Genomic DNA, 23,726 nt, shown 5'->3' on the forward strand with positions numbered 1-23,726 from the left:
TAGCCCCATACTTTACAGTGGTTTGAAGTCCTCATGACCGGAGGAAGGTCATTGGCAGAATGAGACTGAACTTATTTTGTAAGCATAGTGGGTAGAAGTAGGAATGAATCCTTACAAACACGTGGGAAAGATTCAGTTTCCAGCCATGCCTCTTTAAGAGTTTTCCCCTGAAAAATTTCACTGCCTAACATTGTGATTTTCCTCTCAAGCCGATTTTCTTACAATTAGATTTTCATTTGTCGCAGGGAGACGATGACACACATTTAATCACTCACCAGGAGAAGCCTTTCCATCATTTCCTGAAGCCGTAGATTAAAAATTTGTTCTTTAACTGTAGTACTTTATCCAGAAGACTTTGCCATCTATGTAAACTACGGGCCCATCACCTCTGATTATCCTCTCATCTGTCTGACTTCGAGTTGAATACCGCAGAGCGGCCTTCTTGACACAAAGCAGAATGAGTTTGCTTTGGTAAATATTAGAAGTTCCGTCTCTTGTCACTTTCCTTTCTAATATTTTCTACGAATCAGAGAGGCCTTCCCAAGTTCTCCTCCTGCTCCAAGACCAGGTGGTGACAGAGCCAGGAAGACTTGGACAAGGCTTGCTCTTCGCACGTCACTTCCTACCTCCCCAGGCATGGAAGTCCCTCCTGCTTTCAGCAGGGTTGCTATGTATCCCGCAACACTGAGTACCATTTAACCACCTGAGCTTGGCCATAAAGGCTTGAAATAAGGGGAACTTAAAAAAATGAAGCAAACATTTATGTTTAAACCCACGAACCCGTGTTAGGGTGCCGTGAGCGAGATGGCTACAGATGTCATCCCACCCTGCTTTGCCACAGCATTACTAATTAAGACTCTGCATTTTGAGTAACACTGCACTGCTTTAGTCCATACAGTAGATAAAACAAGAAAAGAGGTTTAAGAAGTCTTGCTTTGGCCCCCGTCGAGTCCCTTCCTTCAGTTCCTCCATGGGTAAATCAGGTCCACCCGTGTCTCTCGGCTAATGTGATTTATGCCAACGGGGATGAGATTTCGCCTTGGAGAGAACACGAGGTGACCCCATACCAAGGCAGTTAATTGCTACTGCTTCTTGATGTGTCTTTTCTCTGGTGTTGTTTTCCAGAGAATTGCTAATGACATTGCCAAGGACGACCGGCAGATGCTCTGTAGAGGGCGATATTTCCAGCTCTTTGCGCAGCTTACAGATCCTGGATTGTCCGTTAAGCCGCAGTTTCCCAGACTGAGTTAAACAACTGAGAGAAAGGGGGCCTTCTCGTCCTCTGGACACGGCTTTTAAAGAAAGCCACGGGAAGTGATTTTCAAATTTGTTGTTTTAAATTTAAAGTTGAGAAGAGTCTAATTCTCTTACTTACCTAAATCCTAACACGCGGATTTCTCCGAATCCTGGAAGTTTCTTAAATATCTTTTGCAACTGCAGCAAGAAAGAAATGGATGAAATATTTTTTGGTCGTATTGGCTCAGATCTTAGCAAACAGCAAACCTCCAAACACTTTTGATGAGTTAGTCGGGAGACAGGTGAAACAGAAAACTGAAACAACAAAACATGACAAACTCCCTCTGTTCACAGATATTTCTGAAGCCTAGAGAGAATTGTGTTTATTAGCTGTAAAGCCATATATGAGCAGTTCTGGGATGCTTTAAAAGTTATGTTAGATAAAATATGAAATACTTTAAGATGGTTTTTGGTGGGAACCTTTTTTTTTTTAAATTCTTTCTTTTTTTCCATTCACTAATTTATCTATTCACTTTACATCCCAATCAAGGCCCCCTCTCTGGTCCCTCCCTCACACAGCCCCTTCCCCACTCTCCTTTTCCCTTCTCCTCTGAGAAGGAAGAGGCCCCTCCTGGGTATCACCCCATCTTGGTTCATCAAGTCAGTGCAGGACTCTCTCACTGAGGCCCTGCAAGGAGGCTCAATTAGAGGAATGGGAACCACAGGCAAGCAACAGATTCAGGGACAGTCTGGCAGGAACCTTTTTTTTTAACTACAACATTTTTATGTGTGTAGAGCAGCACGAATTTTCTCTATGTAGCTAATAGTAATGCAATGATGTTTTCTGAATTGAACTAGCGGATTTGGAAACTACAACAGTAAAGGTGTTACCAAATGCGAAATGCCTGATCAATTAGATTCCTTCTTAGACTTGCAAGGGTTTCCCAAATTTTCTTAATTTGTACTTGTTAATGAGGCCTGCGATCAAGATCACTTCCCTGGCTCCTCCCTGGCCTCACAGACCCATTTTTGCCCCCATTTTTGCCCCCTGTGGTTCCACAGGAGTGGGTGGTTCTCTCCAGGTCTTCTTTCACAGCAGGAGTTTTGGCTTACTCCTCTTTTTCTTTCACTGATCAGTTTCCTTTGCTCCACCAAATTCTTGTTTTTAGCCTTTAAGTGTGAAGACCTTGAAAATTCACAGCCCAGCCTTCTCCCCTTGCTCCTTCTTATTCTATAACCAGCCCACGCGGTCCATACCAGCTTTCCTACAAGACAAGCAAGTCTGAGAGGGAGGCGAAGCCGCTTAGTAGAGGAGCTTGAATAGGAAAATAGAAAGACAGTGGGGCTGGATTTGTCCTCCTTCCTGTCCCCCTGATCCCTCACTCCCGTAGGGAATTCTGATTTTCTCCTACCATGTCAGCAATCTCAGATCCACTCTTGAGTTCTCCACACAACTATCATTTTCTTCCTCAAATCTGCACTTATTTTCTGACTTCCAAGTGTCAGGAAAGAAACCCTAGAATACCCAGACACCTCCTTTCTTTGGCTCTCATCAGGGTTACTAAGTTTTGTTCAAATCCCATGATGCCATTTGATTTTTCCACAGTATCGTTGCCATAGTAGCCCTGTTAACCTCCCGTGCTGTGCTGCACCTTTGAATTGAGTCAGTGCCCATCCCCCCACGTTGTGTGTGTGTGTGTGTGTGTGTGTGTGTGCGTGTGTGTGCGCGCGCGCTTGGGTACAGATGGAGAGCAAGAGTTTAGTCCTCTGTTTCTTCGCCTCCTCTTCTTGGAATGTGTGTTATAAATTATTTTTTTAAAGTTCCATGTTGTTGCTTTTCATCCAAAAATCCTCAGACTGGCCGGACCACACTGCCTGTGGAATAAGGCCCAGTTCTTCAGGAAGTCACTAACACTCTCCTGACTCTGTCACTCTCTGAAACTGTAAGCGAGTCCGCAATGAAATGTTTTTTTTTTTTTTCCCCATAAGTTGCCTTTGTCGTGGTGTCTCTTCACAGAAATAGAAAAGTCAGACGCACTTCTTTCTGCCATTATCCCACTGACCAGTAGCTGACAGTTGGCCTCCCAGTGAACCCAAGCTGACCTCTGTCCTTCCCCATTTATAACATGCATCTGTTTTTTTTTTCTTTTCTTTTTCTTTTCTTTTCTTTTTCTTTTTCCACTGACAGTAGCTCTTCTCTTCTCTTCCTTCCCTCTCTCTGCTCCTCTCTTCTCTTTCTCTCTCTCTCTCTCCTCCTTCCTTCCTCCTCCTTCCTTCCTTCCTTCCTTCCTTCCTTCCTTCCTTCCTTCCTTCCTTTTTTTTTTTTTGCTCCAGAGCCCGTGGTTTTTCCCTCTTGGCCCACAACGCTCAGTGACTACTCCCGCTGAACCTTTCTCTACTGAAAAGTGAGCACTCCAGACTCGGCTTCCGATCGAGGCTTCTTCTGTCTACCAAGGCACGTCTTTTAAGCGTGTCACCTAAGCTCTAGGAGGTGCATGCCCTTTGGCCTACGGATGGCGTCTTCTTTATTCTTTTATCTCCTTTGCTTTTGGAATATACCACATTGTCACCCACACAGAAGGTCTAAAAAATATTGCTTGATGAGTTGAGTTCATCTCTTCATTCTCCAAGCTCATTGCCACTGCATCTAAAAGTCACTGCCATTTTGTATCTCCAGCGTCAGGCACTGGACCTGTGACCTGTAGACAGATAGTTCCCAATCTCTTCTGGGGCTTTGGGCTGCAATCATGGAAAAAAATTTTTTTCCGGCAGACTGATTTACCTTTTAATTATATTTTCTTATGCCGATATTAAAAATAGTTTTCATTTCCTGAACCTATAGGAACTCTGGTGATAAAAGTATCTTATTCTGGGTGGTAAGGAGATACTGTGCAGGGCTGGGCTTAAATATTGGTGCTATTACTTTCTAGCTGCAAACTCCTGGGTTTATTGCTTAAACTCTGGATTGTAGTCTCTTGATCAAAATGGGACACTGATGTCCACACCTCAGGGTACCAGTAAGGACTGATAAACAAGTAACTGTGCCTGGCAGACAGTCAGAGACTCTTATAATCTATCTATCTATCTATCTATCTATCTATCTATCTATCTATCTATCTATCTATCTATCTATCTATCTACTTTCCCATTGGGTTACTAGCTCCCTTCCCTGAGAGTCCCAATTTCCCCCACAGCATGGATTCTCCAAGGACAAACCCAGCTTTTAGATAGTTTTAAAAACAACTTAGGCAGGGGAGGTAGAATGAGGGTCCCTCCTGTGGTTTATGGGTGCTGGGGGTGGGAGGAGGCCTAGAGAAATAAATTTGTGTACCTGTAATGAGCTTAACAGAGAAGAACCAGGGGAAAGGTAGGCCAGGTTTGACAGACCTGGGCTTTGTTAGGGAGCCTACAGGAAAATCCTTGTAAATAGTTCAGGCCTGCCGTGGTGTCCTGTGGGAAGAGCTGTGGCTACCCAGTGAAATTAGGGTGTGAAGGCTCAAGGGTGTGCTGCCGTGTTTGCAGCAGGTTGTAATGGACTGAAGTATCTCTTTACAGAGACCCTAGCCTACTGTGCAAGCATCAGGGAAGCATAGAAGCACCTCCATGGAAGTTGCCCTTGCTGTGCCTGGGAGGGCTGTCCTCGTCCCCTCTAGGAGCATGTCACACACAGGCTTTAATGCAGGGTTTTCTTTGTTCGCTTGTTTGTTGTGTCCATGCCCTCTTTGTGAACCTGAGTTTGATTAAGAATCAGCTTTGCACCGGAGGGTGCATATGGTGTCTAGGGACGCGATGACAAAAGCCCTCAGTTAATTCTGCTAAGTAATCTACTGGGGACCTTCCCATCATGAACCGCTAGCCACTAAATTGCTAATTAAGTGCCCACTTAACCTTATTAATAATACCAAACGCACAGGGGTCTCCCTGATTCTGCTGGAACGTATGTTAACGGGGCTGTACAAAGTGGCTACAGCTGAGTTTTCTTGAATGTTTGCACAGGAGAAAGCATTCAGACAACAACCAAGTGATTCCTTTTGACATTTGTATTAAATTGCTCATTAGGTTTATTGTGGAAATTAAATTGCTGCAAAGCACTGTCCATTAATTCCTGATGAGGCCCAAGTGACTGTGCTAATACACGCTATGGGTGGGGCACACTGATTGGGTTTCTAATGCAGGCCTTGGAGTGGTCCTGCTCAGGGGGCAGGGAGCAGACAGGGGCTGCTCACAGGGGACGGGGCCTTAAGTAATGGTAGACTGAAGAAAGAACCCTGAAGAATGGACCCCTTTTCCATAAGCATGAATTTAGGGAACATAAGAAGCATTGGGTAGTGATAAGGGTACAAGGCTTGACTACCTGGGTTGAGATCTTCTCTTTGCCAGGCAATGGCTGTGTCAGTTGGGAATGTTAATTTCCCCCTCGCACTTCTGTTTCCTTACGCACTAAAGAGGAAATGACACTTTACTCACTAGTTTTATGTCAATTTGACACAAGCCAGAGTTGTCAGGGAAGAAGGAGCCTCAGTGGGGAAAGTGCCTCCGTAAGATTGAGCTGTAGGTAAGTAAGCTCGTGGGTTATTTTCCCAACTAGTGATTGATGGGAGAGAGTTTAGCTCATTGTGTGCGATGCCATCCCTGGGCTGCTGGTTCTGGGTTCTATAGGAAAGTAGGGTGAGCAAGCCATAAGGAACAAGACAGAAAGCAGCATCCCTCTGTGGCTTCTGCATCAGAGTTCTGCTCTGCTTGGTTGAGTTCCTGTCCTGACTTCCTCCAGTGATGAAGAGAGAGTTAAGGTTAAGGTTCGGATTAAGGTTGGATTTGGGTTACAGTTAGATGGGACCTAATAGTGTTATGATGATGTTTTAGGTACTCATAGAGTTAACAAGTAGGGAAGAGTCTATGGCCAGGTAGCAAAGGATCTCTGCTTCCCATAGTTTGAGAATTCAGTGCTCACTTCTCACCTTGAGAGGAGATGTAGGACATAACACCTTCTTAACCTCCCACCCCTCTCATCACCATCAGAAAGTCAAATAATTACAGAGTCACTTACATTAGCTTGAAAGAGAAGGATTCTGTAGTGTTCATGAACCATACACATTACTTAGGCATGGATCATTAAGCAGAATGAACTAACGAAGGGTTTGCTACTTGTTCCATTTGTTACTTAAAACACTCGTTAGCAAATCCTTGAAACAGGGTGATTTCAGAGCATATGGGCACCATGATAAGACCTGGCCTTCCTTTTGAGCTTTATCTCAGATCCATTTGTTTCTCTCTCTGTCTTAGTTAAGGTTTTACTTCTGTGAACAGATACCATGACCAAGGCAACTCTTATAAGGACATTTAATTGGGGCTGGCTTTCAGGTTCAGAGGTTCATTCAGTTATCATCAAGGCTGGAGCACAGCAACATCCAGGCATGCATGGGGGTGGGGCGTTGGGGGAGAAGCTAAGAGTTCTACATCTTTGTCTGAAGGCTACTAGTAGAATACTTGCTCCCAGACAGCTAGGACACCCATACCCACAAGACCACACCTACTCCAACAAGGCCACACCTTCAACAGTGCTACTCCCTGGGACAAGCATATACAAATCATCACATTCCACTCCCTGGCCCTATAGATTTGTTTAAACACATGAGGGGAGGGCATGTCTAGCCATAGCATATTAAAAAGTACATTTAGTCCAACTTCCAAGGTCCCCAAAATCTATAGTAGTATCAATAATGTTAAAGTCTCTTCTGAGATCCATCCAATCACTTAACTGTAAGCCCCAAATCAAGACAGGAAACTAGCTGGGTGAACTATAAACTCTGCATCTCCATGTCTGATACCAAAGCAGTTTTCAGATCTCTAACTCCTTTTTTATCTTTGCTGACTGCAACAAACTCCTTTCTCCTGTGCTGGTTCCACTCCCTGTTAGCAGCTAAAAGCCTATGACTCTGGCATCTTGAAAATCTTGATGTCTTCAAGGCAGCTTCAATGTTACAGCTTCTTGTTTCAATCAATGTCTGGGATCCACACTTAATCTTCTGGGCTCCTCCTAAGGGCTGGTGTCACTTCTCCAGATCTGCCCTCTCTAGTGCTCTAGGCTCAGGTTGATCCATTCTACTTCTGCTGCTGTTCTTGGGGATCATCCCATGGTACTGGCATCTGTAATACTCTGGAGTCTTTCACTGTAACAAGCTTCACCAATAGCCTCTTATAGGATCTCTACATGGTGCCAAGCCTCAACTTCTTTGCATGACCCCTTCAGTCCTGAGTCATCAGCTACAACTGAGGCTGCATCTTCACCAATGGCCTTTCCTAACTTCCCACAGTGCCAATCCTCAGCTGCTCTTCATAACCCCTTCAAAACCAGTACCACCTGGGTTACTCTTACACTTACCAAGTACAGCTGCAGTACAAGGTACAATCTTGGCTATCTCTGGAACACAGCTTCTTCGTGCTCTCAGAAAACAATGCTGAAAAAATTTCTTCTTAGTGATTCTTAATCACTGCTAATTTCTTAGCTCCAGCTAACCAGCATCACTTGTCCCAGTTGTCCCTTCTATTTTTCATTCTAAAGCCAGAGCCAACTGACTCTGTAGTGTTCTGCTGCTTGCTGAGGCTGGAACATGGCCTCCTTACTCTATTACCAGCTCTCTGTTTTCTGATTCCCTCTCTGCCCAAGCTTGGCTTTCCTGGAACTTGCTTTGTAGATTGACCTTGAACTCAGAGATCTACATGGCTCTGTCTGCTGTAATGCTGGGATTAAAGGATTGTACTGCCATGCCTGGATTTAAGCTTTTCTTCACCTAGAATCTACTTTGTCCCAGGCTAGCCTTGAACTCAGAGATCTGTTTGGCTTTATCTCCAAGGATTAAATGTACCACTCTGTCTAGATCTAAACTTAGCTAGATTAGGAATCTTGCCCGAAAAGTCCTACTCACTTAATTTGCTGTCTCCTACCACACACAGCTCCCTTCTACTTCTTGATGCACCTTTAATATTTAAGCCATATATTTTATATTTTTCTTTCTAGGCTTGCTATGCTCGTTCAAAATGCTCTTTGTGACACTTAACCAGAGAACAAAGCCTAGGCAGGGCATTTCTGGAGTTCCTTTATCAATGCAATTACTATACATCTCTTTGTCTTAGCTTTATGTAGAATTTTCAGACAAGGGCAAAAAGCAACCATGTTCTTCATCAAAATCCCACCAAAGCAGTTTCTAGGCCACATACTGAAATTCTCCACTGAAACCTCTTGGGCAGGTCTGCATAGTTCAAATCACTCTCAGGAAGAAAGTCTTTTATATTCCTACTAGGGTAGCTCATTAAGCCCCACTTAAAGCATTCCACTGCTTTCCAAATCCAAAGTCTCCAAATCCAAAATCCACATTCTTCTAAACAAAAGCGTGGTCAGGCCTATCATACAAGTAGTCCCTGGTACCATCTTCTTAGTTTGGGCTTTACTGAACAGACACCACCAAGGCAACTCTTAAAAGGACAATATTTAATTGGGGCTGGTTACAGGTTCAGAGGTTTAGTCCATAATCATTAAGGCGGGAGCAGGGCAGGATCTAGGCAGGCATGGTGCAGGCAGAGCTGAGAGTTCTACATCTTCATCTGAAGGTTGCTGGGAAAATACTGACTTTCAGGCAGCTAGGATGAGGGTCTTAAAGCCCATGCCGACAATGGACAATGACTCACCTCCTCCAACAAGGCCACACCTCCAAATAGTGCCACTCCCTGGGCCAAGCATATTCAAACCATGGCACTCTCTTTCACTCTAATTGACAGAAATACAAACTATTTGCAATTTTCCCTCACATAGTATTTGCTCATGATGACTTAACACATGCACATTTGTTCACTCCATATATGCAACCCCCAGCAGACCACAGGAATGGTTTTAGCCAAGTCCAACTAAGTGAACCATTTTTTTTTAAAATTGGGGTAACATACAGGAGTATATGTGATGGGTTATTTATAGGACTAGAAGTACCTCAAGGGCAGCTGCACCACCAGAAAGGCTACTCTCACAGTGGTGATGACTTAGGAGAGCTGCGCCCCCTGGAGCTCTTTGCAGGACTTGCAAGTAGCTTTACAGATCTGGAATCATCTCTCTTCACTCCACTCCAGAGGCCACCAATAGGCTGGGTGCCTCTGTGATGGACTCACTATACCTGGTATACATGTAGTTAACAACTCTGGTCACGTCTGCAATCCTTTCTGTCTCCTTTTTCCTATTCTCAACTGCTACTCTCAGCACCCATATGCTACACTCCACAAAGCAGTTGGATTTTTCCTGCGGAGAGTTAGAGAACCTTTCAGTTCAGACAAAGACCAAGAGGTATGATAATGCTCAATGATTGGCTTAACTCCTGCTCTAGTCACTGATGAATACTTTAATTATATTCACTTAATGTCATGTATTTAAATTGTATCAAATTGCAAAGGCAGTGTTGGTGGTGTAGTGGTAAACATAGATGCCTTTCGAATTGCAGAAGTAGAAATATTAGTAGGGGTGTAACACTATGAATTGAATGTTCATATTTCAATCAATTAGACTCTCTAGTTGCAGCCTAGGTGATAATTTTATGTTAATCTTCTTAAATTTTAATGTTTTACTGATATATAATTGATATACAAAAAAGACAGAAGCATTTAATATACACCTTGATGGATTTTTGGAAAAGTATTTACTTATGAGTCATTACCATAATGACAATTTGCATAGGTAGAATATTTGTGGCTTTTAGGTAAGTGAACTTAAAATGTATTCAAAATTAAAGATAATTAATAATTTAATAATTAATAATTTAAACATAAATAACATTGACCAATGGAAAAGTTAAACTGGATAATTTGCACCAATATTTTGGAACTTAATGTAGTATTAGTTTTCCTTTCAGTGGTTAATAATAGATTCCTGGTCACAAGAAGTTGGAGCTAATAGCCAAAGGACATATAATACGCTGTTGCCTCCCAGACGGTGCCATGACTTGGGGTGTGGGTGCACAGGCTGGGCCACTCACCTGCAGTTGGGACTGTCCCACCAGTTCCTGGTAGTATGGGGATCTGGAGTTGGTGAGCTCTGCCTTGAACCTGTGGTTTGGCAGAGAGATGCTGAACTCCACTTTCTCCTCAGATGAGATTTCAGACACTGGAGTAGGTTCTGGTTTACTTTCCTGGGTTAAAAACAACAACACAAAGGGATCTATTCATGTAAACAGCACACAATCAGCAATATTATATAATATACGTTGCCATTGTATCATGAATTGGATGGTGAAGGTCCAAGTGGTTTTGGAGTAGAAGTCCTGTGATTAGTGAGTTGCCTCTGAATTGCAGAAAGAGGCACAAAGACAATGTAGTGGAGCTCCATTGGGTTGGTTATTTACTGAACTTAAGTCAGAGTCTCATTTTGTAGCTCAGGCTAGCCTTGGACTTGAGGCATTCCTCAAGTTATATTTACTTATTTATTTGAGGCAGAGTTTCATTGTCCCCCAAACGATTTTGAAACTTGCTACATAGTTAAGTCCAGCCTTGAACTCTTCATCTTAGGCGTGAGGCGGTCCTCAACTTGTTTTTACTTATTTATTTGAGGCAGAGTCTCATGTTTGCCCAAGCTATTTTCAAACTTGCTCTATAGTTAAGTCTGGCCTTGAACTATTGGTCCAGCCTCTGCCCTTCAAGTGCTGGAATTACAAGCATACACTTCATTATCCAGCTTCAACATATTTTAAAACAACAAATAATAATTGTAGGGATACAATGTGATGTTTTGATGTATGTTTATTGTCTGAAGAGATTGTGTTAGGCTTATTAATATATCCAGCACATCAAATTAAAAACAACCTTTGAGTATATGATGAAAACATTAAAATCTGTCCTAGCAAGTTTGAGTATATGATGTGGTTTTACTTATTATGGTCAGAATTCTGTATCATGGCTCACTAAAGATGGCTCCTTAGATACGACTGGAATCCGTGCTCTTTGGTTCAGCATTTACATTCTCCTCCTCTGGACTGTGGGGGTGGGGTGGGAATCTGTTCTATTTATAGTCCACATGAAAAAGATAGATGTTTTAAATTCCTCTCACCGAGTACCTCCAGAGACTCCCTATTACTTGTGGTTAAAGCCTAAAGTCCTTTTCTGTACTTTTAATGTTCTCCGTAGTCTTATTCCAATATGCTTGAATAATTTTAGTTTCATTCTGCAGCCATGACTGCTTGATTAATCAGGTACTACACTGTCTGCTTTTCTCTTCCTGGCGAGTCTATTTAAGATGCTCCCACTTCTAGCAACAGCTCTCTCTCTCTCTCTCTCTCTCTCTCTCTCTCTCTCTCTCTCTCTCTCTCCCCTCTCATATACATTTTACCCATTCTATGTTTTGTCTGAAGTATTTTCTACTTGGAGTACAGAAATCTTTGCCTCTGCCTTCTTTAAACTGCATGTTTCAACCTCTTGTTTGGTATCCACTTCTACACTCGCCTGCTGCCCTCTCTCTATCTGCAAGTCTTGTTAGTCCATGCAATTCTCTACTGTACATAATCCCTAAAAGTAAAATCAAAGTGGTATTTATGCACAAGCTCGCTGAGTATGCTAGTCTAAGGGGCTTACCCCTACAGTCTGTCCCGACTCATCACTGTGTCTCAGTAATTTATCCTGCCATCTTCATCACAGCACTCAAGGTACTCTGTCATGTTTAAGTGCATATATGTTCCTTGGTGCAGGAACTATGTTGTGTATCTTTGAGTATTTGTTGTACATCTCTAGTCTTGGCGCATCAGTGAACTTTAGTAAAAATACTTGCTGAGTAAAAGAATGGGTCATAGATACAAATGGAAGAGGAAGCTCTTCAGGGAATATGGCAAACCCCAGATGAAAGATGTGGGAACATTTACACAGAGGGAGGTGGGAGGTACCTACATTAGATATCAAAGGATATAGGACACAGGCAATGTGAAGAAAGGGAGAAGAAAGACTAGTCATCTCACAAATTTTTTCACAAAAAAACACATTATTTTTGTTCCTTGTTCACAGCAGTAGTTTAGTTGTCTGAAGGGCACATAGAGTGGCCAGCAGGCTGCTCATGGGAATTTATCATGCAGAGCTGGTAAGATGGGCGTTTTTTTTTTTTGTTTTTTTTTTTTCTTCTCCTTGCCCTGCACCTTTCAGGGAAGTTGAAAGGATGGGGACAGAGGGAAAGAGCATCCCATAGATTCCAGGGCGAGCGGGTGTGGTTGTAGCAGCAGTGGAAGGGTGGGAAGTTCTGGTTTGTCATTCTTTGAGTTGCCAACTCCACTTCTCATGAGTAACAAGGGCCAAGTTTCTTGGCTTCAGCACTGCCTAGATTTAGTTTTTTTTTGGGGGGGAAGGATAAATACTTCTTATGTTGATAGTCTAAATAACTCTCACAGCTACAACAGTCTACATGGTGACCTCTTCCATACATAGCCTCTTAGCCTTAGACCACTATTTCTATTCTTCTCTGGCTTGATGTAAAGGATTTTGAAACATAATTGATATAGTTATGCCGCACATGTAATATAACACCTTTTGGTATAGAGTGTGCAAATTATGATTGATTGATTGATTGATTGATTGATTGATTGATTTTAATGCTTAGGGAGCACCTCTTACACACACTAGTGTTTGTTAGGTATGGGGGAGAAAGGTTTTTGCTTGTTTTTCGTATTTCCCCCATCTTCTCCTAATTCTCAAACTATTTATTTCCTCAATTCTTACGATGATATAAGAACAGTGAATGGGATAAAGATACTGAGATAATCTGAGTGATGAAAATACAGTACTAAAAGTGTTGAGTATCTGATCCATCCACCCCTTTCCCTAGTTTCCTGAAGAAAACAAAGGCTAGAGACATGACTCAGCTGGTTAGCGCTTGCTGTGCAAGCATGAAGACTGAGGTTCTTGGTCCCCAGAATCCAGGGAAAAGCCAAGGGTTCACGACAGCCTGCCTATAATCCCAGTACTCCTGTGCCCACATGCATGTGAAAATGCATACACACACATGTGTGCACACCACATACACATAGATATGAGAAAAAAGAGAACATAAAAAGACTAGACATGTGCATAAAAAACTGTACCAACTCAGCTCTTCTTATTGTTGTGGGTGTTTGGATGTCTTTGATGGTGACATTGAGAATCTCCTTGAGGTCTGTGTCATCAGGAGGGAGTGGGAAGGGCCTCAGTGACATACTGGAAACATCTGTAGAAATTAGAGAGATTTCAGGCAAAAAATAAGATGAGAAGAATTTAAATTAGAGCAATGTCAAGATTCCATAATTCCATATGTCTTTTATGTCACTCTAGATAAGTACATTCTAAACTCATTTTCAGAGATTCTATACATATGTTTTTGAAGAAATATTAAATCATACTTTAAATATCCATTAAATTATTATGGGACCAAAATTTGGGGTTATACTACATGTGGTATAGTTAAGTAATTTGTCTAATGAGAGCTGATTAATGTTTCTCTTTGTGACTCTTTAAAGGGTATAAAGACAAGTATTTATACTGAATTTGTTCTGAAAATTATCTTAGAATATTACTCAAGTCTTCAAAGTCCAGACTGCTTTAACAATCAATACGTTTTAATTATTAAAATTTAGATCAAGAACTTCAAGAGATGAGAGAACAGTAAGATATTCTCAATTGCCCCTTTGCTCTGGTTTTGGATTTATTTATTTATCTGTTTATTAATTATGAGTATTTTGACTGCATATGCTATGTGCACCATTAGTGTGCCCTTTGCTCACAGCTGACAGAAGAGAGATCTGAATCCTCTGGAACTGGAGTTCTAGTGAGTTGTGGGTTACCACGTAGGCTTTGTCAGAGCAAAGTGGACTTAACCACCGAGCCATCTCTCCAGCTCCTCAGGACACTTTTTTTAAAAAATCTTTATTAACTTGAATATTTCTTCTTTACATTTCGATTGTTATTCCCCTTCCCGGTTTCCAGGCCAACATCCTCCAACCCCTCCCCCTTCCCTTCCATGTGGGTGTTCTCCTCCCCATCCTCCCCCCATTACCGCTCTCCCCCAACAATCACTGGGGGTTCAGTCTTAGCAGGACCCAGGGTTTCCCCTTCCACTGGTGCTCTTACTAGGATATTCATTGCTACCTATGAGGTCAGAGTCCAGGGTCAGTCCATGTATAGTCTATGGGTAGTGGCTTAGTCCCTGGAAGCTCTGGTTGGCTGGCATTGTTGTTCATATGGGGTCTTGAGCCCCTTCAAGCTGTTCAAGTCCTTTCTCTGATTCCTTCAACGGGGGTCCCGTTCTCAGTTCAGTGGTTTGCTGCTGGCATTCGCCTCTGTATTTGCTGTATTCTGGCTGTGTCTCTCAGGAGAGATCTACATGTGGTTCCTGTCAGCCTGCACTTCTTTGCTTCATCCATCTTGTCTAATTGGGTGGCTGTATATGTATGGGCCACATGTGAGGCAGGCTCTGAATGGGTGCTCTTCCTGCCTCTGTTTTAAACTTTGCTTCCCTATTCCCTCCCAAGGGCATTCTTGTTCCCCTTTTAAAGAAGGAGTGAAACATTCACATTTTGATCATCCGTCTTGAGTTTCATGTGTGCATCTAGGGTAATTCAAGCATTTGGGCTAATAGCCACTTATCAATGAGTGCATACCATGTTTCTTATGAAAAATCAAAATCATTGTTTTCTTTTTAAATACTCAGTAAACTGTGACTACTTTAGAGTCCCTTTACTGTGTGACAGGATACTGGGGAAGGTGATATTTTTGGGTAACATGGTCCATGTCATTTGGTTGATTAGGATCTGCAAGGATGGTGTCCCTGGCCTCTCCCTTTACAACTGTAGCTGAACAGCTTCTTACAAGCCCTTGAGGTGATGGTGTCCATCCTGGGAGGACAATTTCAACGACCTAAACTTTATCATTTTATAACTAATTGTTTATGCCACATTTAAAAAAAATATTTATTTATTTTATATATATGAATACACTGTCATTGTCTTCAGACACACCAGAAGATGGCATCCGATCCCATTACAGATGGTTGTGAGCCACCATGTGGTTGCTGGGAATTGAACTCAGGATCTCTGGAAAAGCAGTCGGTGCTCTTAACCACTGAGCCATCTCTCCAGCCCCATGCCACATTTTTATAAGAATGAAAATAGCTTATCTTTTAGGATGTTTAACTTTCTTTCAAGAAATGCCTCATTTGCTTCATACCCTAAGTTCCCAGAACTCTCACCAAATCCTGATCTCTGTGGTAGGTTGGAACTGAAAATGAGAAAAATGGTATCTGTTGTCTTGAGACTAGCTAGTTTTGCTTATTAAAATCATTTCCAGGGGTTGGGGATTTAGCTCAGTGGTAGGCGCTTCCTAGGCGCAAGGCCTGGGTTGGTCCCCAGCTCGAAAAAAAAAAAAAAAAAACCAAAATAAAATCATTTCCAGATGTATCCATTGATCTAGCTTCATTCACTTTTATGGATGAAGAAAATCCCATTGTGTGTGTATAGCACATTTCCTTTATTCCTGTGTTGCTAGAAACCTAGGCTGATCCAATACTTAGCTACTGTGTATTGGGCTGCAAAATAGATGGTTGTGCAAGCATTTCTGAGATATGTTGATTTGGTGTCATCAGAGAAATTGCCAAGGAGTAGATTAGCTGGGTCATCTATTTTTCTCTTTGAGAAACCACCATGATGATCTCCATCTTGAAGGACTAGTTTACATTTCTCCCAGTAGTGTAGGAGGCTTCCCACCCATCCCTGTCCTTGCAGCATCTGTGATCAGTTTTCTTACTGACCTTCCTTCTCATGGGCAAGACAAAATCTCAGTGTAGTAGTTTTAGTTTGTGTTTCTCTAATGGCTGGTGAGGATGAGCCCCGTGTTCATATTATTATCAGCCGTTTGTATCTTGTACTTCCTGTCTGTTTCATTAGTTCATTTATTGGAAGGGCTGTTTGATTTCTTATAGTTTAGTTTTTGAGTTCTTTGTATATTCTATTATTAATTCTCTACCAGATGTCTAGCAAGCAAATACTTTTCCCCTATCTTTTAGGACACTTTTAAACTCAATTTCCTGTTTTCTTTCTTGTTGCGGAAGCTCCCTAATTTCAGAAAGTCCCATTTGCAATTGTTGGTATGATTTCCTGAGTGACTGGAAGTCTACTAAAGACTACTCAGAGGGTCCTTGTTTATGTGTGTGTGTGTGTGTGTGTGTGTGTGTGCGCGCACGCATGTACATATGTGTATGTGTGTGTGTACAAAAATATACATTGGATATATATCTTTATCTGTATCTATATATCCAATGTATCTTTTTGGCGTCCTTTAAGAAAATCATGTTGGTGTAGTTAGATGGGTTCATATTTTGGACATCTGTTCTGTTCTGTTCTGTTCTGTTCTGTTCTGTTCTATTCTATTCTATTCTATTCTATTCTATTCTATTCTATTCTATTCTATTCTATCATCGATCTATGCGTCTGACTCTGAGTCAGCATCATGCTGTTTTACATTACTGAACTTCCACAGTATAATGTAACAATATGTATGACATTCATTTCATTTAGGGGCTCCAATTTAGTGGAATATAAGGTTTTTTTAAGTTATGGTCTTGATGATTTTCTGAATTTTATTGATATCCATTCTGATGTTTCCATTCTCATCTCAAATTTTCTGAACTTTGGTCTTCTCTTTGTTTTAGCTAGTTAAGTTGTCATTTGTGTTAACAAATGCAATAAAATAAAGAATATGTATATGCAATTAACATATATGTGAATATATATGTTCTGTAGTTTTTATTGATTTCTAATTTTATTCATTGTGGTCATATAGCACAACTTATTGTGATTGTTATGATATATGTCATTGTCTGAATATAATAAATCATAATCATCAATCCTAAAATGGGGTCTGTTTTAGAGAAAGTTTTGAGGGCTGTTTAGGTATGCTTGTATTCTGCAGTGTTTGGATAAAACATCCTGTAAAAGCAATTGTCAGTATATGTCTTTTGGTTGGAGAAATGAAACTATTAATGAAATATTACTAATTCTTGCTCTTTGGTTGTTTTATAATGTGTGAAACCTTCTATTCCTTCTGCACTTACTACTATTACAGTGTGGTTCATTTTTTCCTATGATTTCATAGATCTGTTTAGCTCAGGGTGTATTAGTTTTAGTTTTCCCTTCAATTATAAAAGACAGTTTTGTTAGGTATAGTAATATGATGGGCAACTCTTGTCTTTCAGAATTTGGGACACATCACTCCATGCCCTTCTTGCGTTTAGTGTTTCTGTTACTCTTGTCAATTTGCTTTTCTGTGTAACTGGTTCTCTCTCTCTCTCTCTCTCTCTCTCTCTCTCTCTCTCTCTCTCTCTCTCTCCTGTTTAGTACTTTAACTCTTCTGTTGATATAAAGAGTCTCTTTTCTGGTCTTGTCTCTTTGTCATTTTAATGCCTCCTGCATCTGGATGGTCATTTCTTTCTGTAGGATTGGGAAATCATCCACTATAATCTAATTGGCTATATTTCCTGTGCTTTCACACATACAAACACACACACACACACACACACACACACACACACACACACACACGTACTCACTCATGCATACACACATTCTTTCTACTTTTTCTTCTATGGTCAGGATTTATAAATTTCATCTTTCAGTGGTCTCATAGGCTTTATTTGTACTCTTTCATTATGATATCTGTCATTGTCTGAATGTTACAATTCATAATCGTGCCTTCAAGCCTTGGTATTTTTTCTCAAACGTTATCAATTGATCAGTGTGTCTTTCCGCTGAATTTTTTTTATTTGATCTATTGAAATTTCCATTTTCATAGTTTCCATTTAATTGTTTTTAGTCTTTCTATTTCTTTAGTGCATTCCTCATTTTGATAACTATTTTTTTTAATTCTTTGGTTGGGGTTCATTTCAATTAATCTTATTAGAATACATTACTGTGGACTTGGTAATTTTTGGAAAAGTAGTAGTGCCTTTGATTTTAATTTTATGTTTCCAATGTTTCTGCTATGGTACATGCATGTGAATCTGGCATTAGATTATTTGATAATCATTGATAGTCTTCAGTTTTGAAGTCCTTGGAGTGTTCAGTTGGCATTGATTATAGCAGGGTTGAAATGTCAGTCAATTGCTATTGGACTATGTGTAGCTCAATAGATAAACCGCAGCCATTGTGCTTGGGTCACTGGGCACAAACACCAGCAGTAATATGAGGGTAAATTACTATCAGAAACAACCAAAGCTAATGAATAGCCCCACTATCAAAACCCACTATCAAAAATAGCCCCTTTGGTTGTCCTCAGTTATCCTATAGTAACAAAGTGGCTATAAGTGAGGTCATAGTCCCATGTGATTATCAAAGTAGTATGAATATTGCTGGGATTCTCCTACAAATCCCTGAGTCTCCCAGTCATTAGAATATATTCTAGTAACTTTAATTTTGCTATGAAAGTTCTTGACAGATAAAACACACTATCTTCCACTTTTAAAAACAGAAACAAATTTTAGTAGTATTACCTTGATTGCATTGTATTATATACAAAAAGCAGCATTTTTTTAAACAAATGTTTTTGCAAGTAATACATTTACAAATAAGTGTGGATATTAAGAATCACAGGTCAAACTTTACCCATTTATAAGGGGAATTAACAATTAGTCAACTTTTGGTTAAAGGATGTTTTTTCACTTTTTGTAATGGAAGTTGAACTAGTCTTGTTTCATTATTATCTAGAAATGGTAAGTTATTTTAACTTGGAAGAAACATAAAAATGAAGTCACAACAGATTTCTCCAAAGTCAGTAAACAGAAATGTAAACTCTATTTTCATTGTCTAGAAGTCTCTGTATTTTAATGTATAGATTTAAAGGAACATCTTTCCCTGTCTTTAAAAAAATGAGACGGGTCTCGTATATCAAACTCATTATGGCTTCAAACTTATTATGTTGCCAAAGATGATATCAAGCTCTGTTCCTCCTGCCTCCCTTTCCTGAGAGCTAGGATTATATGCACTCAGGAAAGGGCACATCACAGAGCACCATATCCAGCTTAAGAGATGCTATGTGTCGAACCTGTGGATTTAGATATCCAGGAGAGCAGTCTACTGACCTCCGTTCTTTCAACGCCAAAATTTGCTTTCTTAAAAATATTATTAACATTACTAAAATTAAAACATTTTCCAGAAGTTTAACAGTTCTATATACTCTAAAGTATATGTAAAATGGGACAAGAGAGATAGTTCTGTGGTTAAGAGCACGTGATGCTCTTGTAGATAGAGGTCCTGAATTGGTTTGCATGGTGGCTCATAGCTGTAACTCCAGTCCCAAGTGACTGGACACATTATTTAGCCTCCTACCAGCACCGTACCCATGTGGTGTATGTACATACATCCTGGCAAAATTCTTATACATTTCAATGATTTATTATTTAAATTAAAATAAAATTTCTGGAAAATACTTGACAAAAATCTATGAACTTTAGTATTATTCTCTCTGTGGAGCATGAATTGAAGCCAGAGCATCAAGTTAGGCAAGCCCTCCACTGGGCTATATTATAGTCCCAGATATCACTGAGAAATTAGTGATTTGAAAGGTATTGAGGCTTAAATGTACTGATCAAGCAGTAATGTAGAGCATATGGACATAGAGCAATAGAACTCAAGGTTCTAGAAGTGAGAAGGGGCATCATAATTTATACAAGCTTTTGTCAAGGAGTGCTTTGCAGGTACCTTTTCCATGATGGTTTGAAGGAGATGAATTGAGATCCAGACTTACCTGTGGGTAACACGGGGGCTGTGGTAGGCGCTCCCAGTATCTCTATGGAGGACACATCATCTTTTCTGTTAACACAAAAGAAGAGAAAGAAGTGGTGATACAGAGGAATGTGGTGGTAGGGCCTACATTTGAGTTTGCCTATACTATATAGACTAAATATTAGGGGTATTGTAATCTAGCTTTATCTATTCTTTATTACTTAAGTTATATTTGAATATATATTTGTATATTGAAGAATTAAAAATTTGTATGTTGTATACAATGTTTGTTATTTGTATACTGAATAATTGAAATTTTGTATATTGTATACAATATTTGTATTTGTATATTGAATACTTAGATAATTAAGGAAAATTCCAAATAACCTCTTTGAATGGTTACATCTGACTCCTCTCATCCTCTTGGCTTTGTGTGGTCTTGGTAGAGGTTGGGGGAACATTTCTACAGTAGGCAAAACTGAACTGCACTTGTGTCCCAGTGTTTTATTGTCCCATTGCACATACAGTGTTCTTGGTATAGAAAGTAATAGATGATATAATTGAACACTGGGATATTCCCTCCAAATCTCAGACTCCTTTGTGTGTGCTTATCTAATAAAGAACTGTTGTAGTTAGCAGAGTGCAAGGGAATTAATTTCTGGATGGTACATGTTTATGATATCTGTATTCTTTCCACAATAGTAGTACACAGTGATAACCAGCCAGGGAGTTGGGGGTAAGACTTCAGATCCATGGATGGCAATGTGGGAGATATTCTAGGGTCAGACCCCAGGTCTCAGTGTCAGAATTGTCTGCATATATAGCATTAGCTGAATACTGACTGGAAATAGTCAGAAGGATTGTGGTACTGTCAGCTTTTGGATCTCACTGAAAATTCTGATGCTCTAATCTGTTAGGCCCCAACTGATAGTGTCTTTTCTAGTTATATATATATATATATATTATTTAAATATTTATATATTTTCTAGTTATATATATGTGTGTGTGTGTGTGTGTGTGTGTGTGTTGCTTCATGAAAGAAGATGACTAATGGCTAGTGTTTGGTTCTTACAGAGCCATCTAGACTGGGACAGAGCCAATAGTACCACCTGCAGATCTCTGTCATGCCAACACTTTCCAAATTGCCAGGAAGAGTAATATGTAAAATATTGTCACTTCTGCTGTCATGCACTCTGACCAATAAAGATAAATGTTTCAGTCTGGGAGATGGATCATTGGGTAAAGTGCTTGGGGGTCATCATATAAGATGTGGGCACAGAGATATGGGTCTATAATCCCAGCACCTAGTGTTGGATTTAGTAGGCTCACTAGCTAGCTACCCTAACTGAAACAGAAGTAAAGAGACTGTGTTCTAAAACTAAGAAAACTAGAGAGTGATTGTGAAGACAACATTGACTTCTGATCTCCACATACATAGCACAGGTGAGCACAATTGCACAAACATGCACATATATTCATATCACACACACACACACACACACACACACACACACACACACACACACACACTTCCCACACAGAAAAACAAAACAATGTCTGTTTTATATTTGAGAGGACCTGAGGGAGGGAGAGCGGATATGACATGGTAATAGTCAAAGTACATTATATATGTATATATGAAAATGAAACTATTAAATATGATTAATATATGCTTATAAAATTGATGTAGACAGGGAAATAGGTATCGTTTTAGCAGTGGATGAGTATATTGGTAGATACAGGACAATATTAGCTTAAATTCTACTAGACTTTGAAATCAGCCATTCTTAACTATTTTTCTGGTATTATGCTGTATGCTTAATAAATAGGTTTTATGGAGATGATATTTAAATGTCAAACACTGTGGCATTTATGATTTGGATAAATTTCCTTTCCCTTTAATTTTATAGACCTTCGTTTTTATGCTGAGGTCTCAGAACCACTTGACTCCCCTTGCTCCACGTTGCTGTGAGAAAGAAACTAAGCAAGAGGAGGAGAGTGATGGTAACCATGGCCACTGCTCAGTTACAGACTAGCATCCCAGTGTGCTCTGCTCTCTTGGATGGTGTCCTTATCCTCTACTGTCAAGTGTGATCCTTCCTCTAAGCTGGCAATTTGTAGAACCCGGCAGATGCTCTGGATGGAAATCTGGGGTACCTGGTTCTTGTGCTGGCTTTTATTTAAAAGCCATTTGAAATTGGCAGAATTATGGACTAGTGAGGAGACAGAAATTTCTCTTTTCTTCTTGGAACGGTTTTATGTGGAAGAGAAAATTTCCCTTTATCTGACTTGGTGTCTGAAGTGCTGTGAGTGTGAATCTCTCACTTCTCTTTAATAATGCTATGGGCACAGGCAGGAATAGAATTTCTTTCTCTGTCTGGGAAAGGTAAATGTTTCAGTATTTTTCATGCTTCTCAAGAATTAAATTCTCAAGAATTAAAATGTTTTGTGGATATCATTTCATGTGTGTGGCCTCTTCTTAGCTCTAAGGCTTTTTGGAAAGTAGGAGTCACACTAAGCAGATATTATCCCCAAAGCTTGGAATGCCCAAGATACAATTCACAGACCACATGAAGCTCAAGGAGAGGGAAGACCAAAGCGTGGATGCTTCAGTCCTTCTTAGAACTACTCAAGGGAGGAAATACAGAGACAAAGTGTGGAGCAGAGACTGAAGGAAAGGCCACCCAGAGATCCATCCCATATACAGCCATCAAATCCAGACACTATTGTGGATGCTGAGAAGTGCTTGCTAACAGGAGTCTGATATATACAGCTGTCTCCTGAGAGGCTCTGCCAGAGTCTGACAAATATAGAGGTGGATGCTCATAGCCAACCACTGGACTGAGCACAGGGGTCCCCAATGGAGGAGTTAGAGAAAGGACTTACGGAGCTGAAGGGGTTTGCAACCCATAGGAAGAACAACAGTGTCAACTAACCAGACACCCCAGAGCTCACAGGGACCAAACCACCAACCAAAGAGTACTTATGGAGGGACTCAGCCTCATGTGTAGCAGAGGATGGCCTTGTTGGACATCAGTGGGAGGAGAGGTCCTTGGTCCTGGGAAGACTTGATGCCCCAGTATAGGGAAGTGCCATGGCAGGGGCAGAAGTGGGTGGGTGGGTAGGGGAGCAGCACCCTCATAGAAGCAGGGGGAGGGAGGATGGGATAGGGGGTTCCAGAGGGGAAACTGGGAAAGGGGAACTATTTGAAATGTAAATAAATAAAATATCCAATAAAAAAGAAAGTAGGAGTCAGTGAGCTATTATCCAATATTAAAATTGGCAGAGAATGTTTCTGTGAATTCTGTTCACAATATTCTTGTAAACAAAGGCAGTAGTGCAGGCTGAAGCCTTTCCTGGGCTGTGCAGTCCCTCCTAACCATACCTTGTTGAAGTGAGTGAGAGTAGCTCAGTACTCATACTTGGTTGGGAGACAAGAGCATGTGTAGAGCATCACGTGGGTCCTGCAGCTAAGGAGTTTGTACTTTCACAGGAAAGCAGGGGAAGGAATAAAATGTTCAGCAAGAAGGTGGTGCCAAGCAGAGCAGAAAGTTCAAGACGGGCTTCAGCCTTGGATGGGCCATGGAGACACTGTGGGGAGCTGGGAGTCCACCTGGAGAGTGGTGGTTTGAATGAGCATGACCTCCATAGCCTTATATATTTGGTACTTGGTGTACAGTTGATAGAACTGTTTGGGAAGGATCAAGAGGCATGTCCTTATTGGAGGAGGAATGT

At 40.7% G+C, this 23,726-nt stretch overlaps 1 protein-coding gene across 1 annotated transcript in view; it reads right to left on the reverse strand.

Moving 5' to 3' along the window:
* The window catches only part of Impg1 (interphotoreceptor matrix proteoglycan 1), a 133,028-nt gene that overhangs the window by 79,328 nt on the left and 29,974 nt on the right, over positions 1–23,726 (reverse strand). Inside the window, exons 5-8 of the mRNA XM_032909816.1 lie at positions 20,014–20,078; positions 13,329–13,450; positions 10,251–10,403; positions 1,376–1,434 (exon numbers count right to left, since the gene is read on the reverse strand). Coding sequence (XP_032765707.1) covers positions 1,376–1,434; positions 10,251–10,403; positions 13,329–13,450; positions 20,014–20,078 — 399 coding nt within the window. The remainder of the gene's footprint in view (positions 1–1,375; positions 1,435–10,250; positions 10,404–13,328; positions 13,451–20,013; positions 20,079–23,726) is intronic.

The sequence above is a fragment of the Rattus rattus genome, chromosome 8 (assembly GCF_011064425.1).
Source record: "Rattus rattus isolate New Zealand chromosome 8, Rrattus_CSIRO_v1, whole genome shotgun sequence".
Lineage (NCBI taxonomy): Eukaryota > Metazoa > Chordata > Mammalia > Rodentia > Muridae > Rattus > Rattus rattus.